General features: G+C 41.8%; 1 protein-coding gene across 3 annotated transcripts in view; it reads right to left on the reverse strand.

Annotated features, from left to right (window-relative positions):
- gria1a (glutamate receptor, ionotropic, AMPA 1a) overlaps window positions 1-8261 on the reverse strand; it is a 65379-nt gene that overhangs the window by 46663 nt on the left and 10455 nt on the right. For all 3 annotated transcript variants that reach the window (XM_087177392.1, XM_023419314.2, XM_087177391.1), the window contains exon 3: window positions 2539-2778. In XM_087177392.1, the coding sequence (XP_087033518.1) occupies window positions 2539-2778 (240 nt within the window). The remainder of the gene's footprint in view (window positions 1-2538; window positions 2779-8261) is intronic.

The raw sequence follows: 8261 nt of genomic DNA on the forward strand, positions 1-8261 counted from the left end.
CTCTCTCTCTATTCACTGTTGTTCAAGGGAGAATAACTATTCCTTGGCACTGACAGGTTTAATAGTAGCTTTGAAACTGGTGATAGACATGGGAACACAGCAGGCCGTTAATCATGGCCGTGAATAAAGTCAGTGGGTCCTGAGGAGAATGGACAACTGTTCTTGAATGGAGTTGAGTCCTGGTGTCAGTGGAGAGTTTCAGCACCATGGACAGCACCACACTATATCATGTTTTGTAAAGGACGCTGTGTCTAAAGCAGTTCACTTGTCTCTATCTTTTTATTCTTTTGTTCCTCCCTTTGTAACTATCGTTCATCTCTCCTATCTTTATGTGTTAATGTTGTTTTATGAATCTGGTTCTGCATTATGTACATTATGTTCCAGCACTTGAGCATACAGCTGGGCAGCAGTCAAGATGAGCCAAAACTACTGCTTGAAACTCATTAGTGCTTAGTGTTGACAATGCTCTGTGCTGTAATGCATTACAAAGAGACCTGAAGTCAGCTTTCCTTCAGTGTTATCAAAGTGGCTGTACTATTTCCATAATTTTCCTCTGGTCCTCATTCCTCCTCTGCTTCACTCCCTTTTTTTTTTGGCTCATTGTGTTTGCAATGAATATCCTCTCGCCTATTTAAATGTAGCTATGTGCCCTGATGCTCCCCTATAAATCAGAGCCAGGCTGACAGAGAGGCTCATAGGACTAGCCAAGGTAAAAATGGTCCTCCAAAGGCATCCTGAAAGAGTATAATATCATAATAGAATCTGGCTGTCATAAGCACCCTTTTGGCCAGAGGCACTACACTGAGACCTGGGAACCAGGCAATTGTGAGAAGAGAAAATAACACTTTGGGAAACCATTTCCTGAATATTGTTTATGATAGGTTTAATGGGCTATCAAATTTGTTTTCCCGTTCTTGGCTTTTGAAAATAAAAATGAGAGGCACTTTTATTAGCAGGTGCTGACTGGTAAGACAGATGTTAATAGAAAAAGGGGAAGATGTTAAAGCTACAGAGTTGGCAGGAAAGTGATAATGCAAATAGTATATGTGTCTGTCCTTGTCCACTTCTGATTATGGACTAAGAAACCTGGAAAACTAGAAATATAAATATGTATAGAAGAGAAATATATTAGACTAGAAACTAGATAGCTTCATAGGCAATATCACCAAGAGGTGATATTGACATTGGAGGAAGCACACTCGATGTGCACACACACACACACACACACACACACACACACACACACACACACACACACACACAAGACAAATTCCTCACAACTAAATATGATTTTTCTTAAGGGCTTAAAATAACCCCGTAGGAAGGGTGACTGCAGCATAGTATCCAGGCAACAGAGGACTACTGATATGGATTCCACTGGCTCCATCCCACCACTCAATCACACAGGGGTGACCCTGCACACACACACATAAACACACACTACTCAACAGTTTGTGAGTGGCTAATGAATGGATCACAGAAGATAAAAAAAAAATCTGTGCGACATGTGTGGCGCTACGGCCGTCATACATCAATATGACTAGAGACCACTGTGAAATCTCCCCTGTCAACGCTTCTTAGTGCGCTGTGCAGAGTGACATGATGGCATCTGTCTTTTAAAGCTGGCTTAAGTCTGTTTATTTCTCTCACACGAGTCAAAAACATCAGCAGATAATAGTTGCAATAAGCCCTGATGTTGTCACATGCAAATTTGCATCTGCAAAAAGCGCATACAAAAATAAAATGTGCATGTTTTGGGACACACACACACACACACACACACACACACACACACACACACACACACACACACACACACACACACACAAATACACAAATACACAAATACACACATCATGGTCATGCTCCAAAAACCCACAACACCTGGGACAGATGGCATGGCATTATGGGAAGGGTACAGGTGATTGGCTCGAGAGGAGATGAAGAGGAGGAAGCAGGAGGTTGACAGGTGTGCTACTTTATTTCTTTCTGCCTCTGCAAGAGCACTATTAAGATGTTTAAATAGAATGCTACAGCAAGTTTTCCGTTTTTTGTTTCTTTCTTTTTTGCGACGTTCCACTGTAAAAGGGACTGTTGTGACATGGGTTATTGTGGCGGGCTGCTCAATGAAAAGCTTAATCTTTTGTTCCATTGTGAGATTTATCTGCTAGTCAGTGCAGGTCAATGTTTCTTTTCTGTGTTTGCTGTCTGTGCAGAGACGTCGGTCTAAAATAAATGTTCTGACGGCTGCTCATTTCTGCACAATGGCTGCAATTGACCCCATTGCTGTCACCATGGCAATCTGAAGACGACTAATGGTAGTTGGTTTAATGACTGGTTCTGGGTCTGACTGTCTTCCTGTGCATGTAGTAGAGCTGCATAGCTGACTTGTATTTAAGAGACTGTGCTAAAACATTAAATGTTGATGCTAAAAGATAAATTTTACATTTAGTAAAAGTATAAAAATAAAAATGTTCCCTAACAAAATGACTACAATCACACAGTTAAGATAAAGGCTGAATAAATTGTGTCTCCCACCTGAATCAGAACTGTACATGTAGACAAACTTGGTCCATCCGTAGTGGTCGATCACTCCCACCAGAGCGTCCTGCAGCTCAGGCCTCAGCTGGATGACAAACTGGTTAGCCGTCTCTATGGGGAAGGACGGCGTGACGAAGCAGACGTGCAGCGCCCCACAGAAGGACATGAGCATGTTGACTGTCTTCCTGTCATACAGACCGATGATGGCGTACACACCTTTGGAGAACTGGGAGCAAACTGTGAGTGAGAGATGAGAAAAGAGGGAGAGGGGGACAAGAGGAAAGTTAGTTTCTGGACTTTCTTAATTAGAGGATTATGGAATTTTTGTATTAAACTGAGAAATCCTGAAAGTGAAAGCCTGGGCAAATATAGTGAGCCAAAATTAAATGAATACAACCTCTTTCAATCAAGTAGGCACTTGCTAGTGTGGTGCAGACCAAAATTTACGTTAGCATAACCCATAAAATGTAATGTGAATTGATGGATTTTCAACACTGGGGATTTTAAGCTTTATACCGCTGATTTAACTGCGTAAACCAATTAACACGTTGCACAATATACAATAAAAAATATCTGTAATGTCTTGTTTTTTATTATGTGACGCATGCATTATATGTAGGTTTGTAATGATTGTAAATTACTAAATCATTTCCTATAAATTTCCTCATGTAGGAGTCAAATGTGTATTGAATTAGAGCTATTAGGCTGGGTTAAGTATTTGAAGACATCACCTTTGGCTCTGGAAATAATAATGATCATTTTGACTAATGTTTTATGGACCAAACAATGAATCGATTAATTGAAAAAATAATCGTTAAATTAATTGGTAACAGAAATAGGTTGCTTGCCACTCTACAATGAATCACAATTTACTAAACTGAATTGAATTCAACAGAGATAAGTAGAATCCAGACATGTAAAAGTTTTTAACAATTTTCAGCTGAGAACAGCTTTAATAGCCTTGTCCATTCAACTACTCTGCGGCCTGTTTATGCAAAGCTGGCTTGCGGGTCCATCTGTGTACAACCAGCCTGTGTGTTTGCCTTCAGTGAGAGGTGGAGGAGAAAAAGGCAGATTAGGAGTAGAGAGGTTAATCAATGCATCCCCAGGGTTCCATTGGCATTTCACTGGCAGTAGGAGGCGGCTCCCATCTCTCATTTGCTTTTCTCCCTCTGTCTGTCCATTTCTCTTTCTCTCATTGTCTGTCTGTCACTTTGGCTTCCTTCACACCCTCTAATATCTTAAAATAGCAAATTTTCATCGATGATATTCTTCTCTCTGGAAGGTACATCCTCTCCATGCCTTCAGCATGGCATGCTATCTTTGTACTCGCAGGTCTGGCCTGGGCTATTTTCTGCCGTGGTGATGGGTGGGCCTTACTTATCCCAGTATTTACCAAACAGATTGAAGTCGCTGCCTGTCCCTCGTGCGAGAGCCAGCTCGCTGCTTGGAGCTGAGGGAAAGACAGAGAGGATGGCCCATACCCAAAACGCCTAACCTGTCACAGACCTGCACCCTCCAGGCAGGCACGTGTGTGTGTGTCTTTGCGTATGTGTGACGAAGATAGAGGGAGAGTGAGAAAAGGACAGTGGTATCACATAAAAATACATACACACGCGCACGCGCACACACACACACACACACACACACACACACACACACACACACACACACACACACACACACACACATGCAGCCTTTAGTGCTCCAAAAGCCTGGTGACTCACCCTACTTAAAACAAGCCCTGAAATAGACATTTTGCGCCTCGCCACACTGACTCAGTAAGAGAACTATCTTTCCTTCATGCTATGCACACGCTCTTGCTAGTAAATGGACACTCTCTCAGCTATTGCTTTCCAGCACACATTATATTTCCCCCTCACCATTTTCTAGGAACAATTTCAGTGGCGGTCCCCATGTTCTGCTTGGATAAAAGGTAATGAGAGCTTGTTTGACTTTTTGTGCAGTGTCCCATTACTCTGCCCTACAGCAGGTTACCACATTTCACTGAATATGAGTCATTTCTCATACCTGCAGTATGTCTGTCTAACAAAAAAAAAAAAAAAAAAAAAAAAAAAAACATGCAGCCATGTGGACCCCCTGCTCCTAGTTGGCAAGAGAATCATGTGCTTGTCTAATTCGACATGAGCATGACACAGAACATTAGTGTAACTCAGCAGTCTCAGTTCAGATAGCAGAATAGAGGAGCAGCATATTGAGTGTGTTTGTGTGTGAGCGGCTTGTTAGCGCTGCTCCACATGTGTAACGACATTGGAGGCAGGGCCGAAACACCTAAAGTGATCTTGAAGACCCCAGCAACACCTGTCCACTCTGGCACTCTGTGTCTCCTCGCCACAGTTACAGCTGCCATGGCGGCAGGACTGAGGTTGCCTGGGAAACAGTCTGTTTCACTGGCAGGGATTACAGTAGCTCAGAGCTGCTAAAGGACTTTTGAAAGATGGAGTGGAATTGTGAGTGTTTGGACATTTTGTCATAATTAGGTTTCCCCTCAAGGAATTGGCGAATTTGCAAAACTGACTTGGCTTTGCAAAATCCTTCGATAATATCTGAAATAATGGAAAATTTGCAGCACACTTCCACTGCACCATATTTTTTATTCACACTCAATACAAGCCATAACAATTTCAAAAAGTCAACATGTAGGAAAGCTCACTGGAACTGTGAGTTGAAATTTTCACCCAATCTAAACTTTTCCTATGAATGAACAGCAAGTTGAGTTGCATTTGGTGGCCAAAGAGTTTCGGCCAGCAGGAAAAGGGAGAAACAACTCAAATCCTAAAGGGACTGATACTAGCACAACAGGAGGAGCTGTCAGAAACAACTCACGCAACTACTGTCTTCCCTGTTCTCTGTTTCCTGTGCCCTGCAGCTGTTCCTCTGCTTAGCATGAGCCAAATATCAAATGACAGACTTGTCTGTGCCGGCTGCACAAAGAGGGCGTGTTTGTGACAGTTGCTCCTGCATCTGAAGTTGTGGATGGGCTGCGAGGTGGTAGTAGGCAGCGCTGCAACCTCCATACTAGTCATGAATGTTTAAAGCGCAGGACAAAATCACAGAATGCTTCTGAAACATCACTGGTTTGTTCTTAAAAATACAATCAGAGTTAATCACTGCATTAATAATGAAGCTAGAAAATTCAATGCATTGTTTGATGTTCAGAATTAAAAGAAACAAAATCAGTTGATATTTTCTTGTGGCTATCAACATGAGACTATTTGAAGGATCAATATTTGATTAAATGTCAATATTTGCCAAAAATATTGGCAAATGGATGTATAAGAGAAAGGCGTCAAGGTGCCCTTGTGCTTGATGCCTACCTCCCAGCTGCTCCACTGGAGCTGCTCACTAACCTGTGTATAGGACTGAGGTATTACAGAGCTGCTCCTTCGTGTGTATGTGTGATTCTTTTGTCAATAGCTCTGCATTGCCTGATATGTCAAAAAAAATCAATATAGCTGAATTGAATTGTACCGAGAGCAGTCGCAAAACAATTTTTCAGATGTATTTTTAGGGGGCGCACAACCAGGTTTGCAAGAATCAATATAAGGAAGGTCTTGTCTTTTGAGTGTCTTGGCTCAGGAAACACATGTATTCCAGACTCGTAGGTTTACTTTGACCACATGCAAACCACAAATTCTAATTAGGACATTATATACAATATGTACCTCCACAAACACACACAGGCACTAAGGGAACAGAGGGTTTCTACTATTTCTCTCCCCTGGGACTTGCATGCTATTATCGTGTGCAACATTAAGGTCAGCAGTACAGAGGGAATTTCACAGCAGCAGGGAGCTGGGTTCAGCTGGAGGGAGCGTACTGATTGGTGGGTTCTTGTTTAGCCATCCATAAAGGTTTTTTTTTTTTAACAGAGCCCCACTACTGTGGACTGACTGATGTCAAGTGACTCCACAAACTAGAACATCCCATTACGTTGCTAATTTAATCCACTGATCAACTACATACAATTCTCTACTCTGCGTATTTTTTTTAACAGTCAAACTCGAAAAGAATCTGTTTTCCGACAGTATGAAATCATGTTGTTTTCCTTCGGGCATCGGTGAACAAAGACTGTGTAATGGAAGAGTGAGCAGCTAAATCCAGCCTAGCTTTCCTCCACCTCAGCATAACCCTGCCAAATAAATTCCCAGAGTCACACACCACCTTCATACACTGAGCCTCAATCCCACAACTACAACAGGGTTTATGGTGTCCATCCAATTTCACCTCTACGACACAAGACCACAGCTTTCAGACTGAGGAGATCAATTCTGTTTTCTTTCTCAGTCGCGACTGGTTCAAAAACAATTCATTCATTTCTTTTTGATTATTCAATTAATCATTAAGTCAATGAAATAACAGAATTTATTGAAAATGCCTTTCACAATCTCGTAGAGCGCAAGGCAACAAAAACAACATTTTTTTTTTCCTACCAATGACCCAAAACCCAGAGACATTTAAATTATCATGACATAAAAGAGAGGAGAGCAGACAATCCTCACATTTGAAAAGCTGGAACCATTTTTAACCATGCAAGTAGCATGGCTCCAGGTCAGTCAGTCAGTCCACCACTTTGCTCCAGTCTGAAATATCTCACCAAGTATTGAAAGGTTTGCCATGGAATTTTATCCTGACCACACACCTGCTCAGTTAATGACATTTTCCATTAAACAGCTGTACTTTGCATTCAGTGGTAATTACCAACTGCTGGCATGCATGCTCAAGGAAGATGACGAACACGGTAAATCTGTTTAGCATCAACATGTTAGCATTGCTCTTGTGAGTGTTAACATGCTGATGTTAGCATTTAGCTCAAAGTATTGTCAGTCAATGATCAAAATTGCTGCTGATTATTTTTATCTACTAATCAATTAATCCATCTCAAAAACTTTAATTAATTTCAACTCAGTTTTTGCTTCTCTTACATTGCTAATCACTGCAGTCACCAACTTTATAATGCTGTGTTTTCTCTTTTGTCACAAATCTTACAGCACAAGACGATTTAAGCTAAAACCCACACATATGCTGCCAAACAATTCTGTATGGGTGATTAGGTGAACTACTGCAGGTATGAGCCTGGGGGTTGAGTCGCTGATCATGAACCAGAACATCCCTGGAACGTGTCTTGCCAGGAACCTTTGTTGCATGCCATTCCCCATCTCTCTCTCTCCCCTTATTTCCTTTCATAAAAAAAAAAAAAAAAATTACAGCAGGTATGGCAGGCTGGCATACAAATCCTTGGTTAAGACTCAAACTCACATTGCTACTGTATCTCCTGTTTCCATATTTAGTTGAAGGTTTCCTTTTGAAGGATGAGAGGGATGACAGGAGCAGGGAGGATGCTGTCACATCAGGCAGTAATATACACCACCTTCACAAGGGTGAAGGGTCACTCAATCAACTACAGAGCACTTTGAGGGGAGATAAACACATCTGACACCAGACACTGGAAGACGTACACAATCATCCTCCACTCAGCCACCCATGGCTAATAACTGTCAGATGATGTGTGTAATAAAAACAGAGAGCATGTTGTGGTCCCTCAGGTCCCATCCATCTTACGGAGAGCTAATCAGCTATGTTAATGAGAGGACCAGCAAAAGAAGTCGACACCTGACTCACACACCCGCAGACATATATGCATTTAGGACCTGCTAAGGTTGCACAGCCGTGATGCACCCATCAAACAACCCCCCCCC

The sequence above is a fragment of the Seriola lalandi genome, unplaced genomic scaffold (assembly GCF_002814215.2).
Source record: "Seriola lalandi dorsalis isolate HSWRI2012SDOR001 ecotype SW California unplaced genomic scaffold, Sedor1 jcf7180002054598, whole genome shotgun sequence".
NCBI classification, from domain to species: Eukaryota; Metazoa; Chordata; class Actinopteri; order Carangiformes; family Carangidae; genus Seriola; species Seriola lalandi.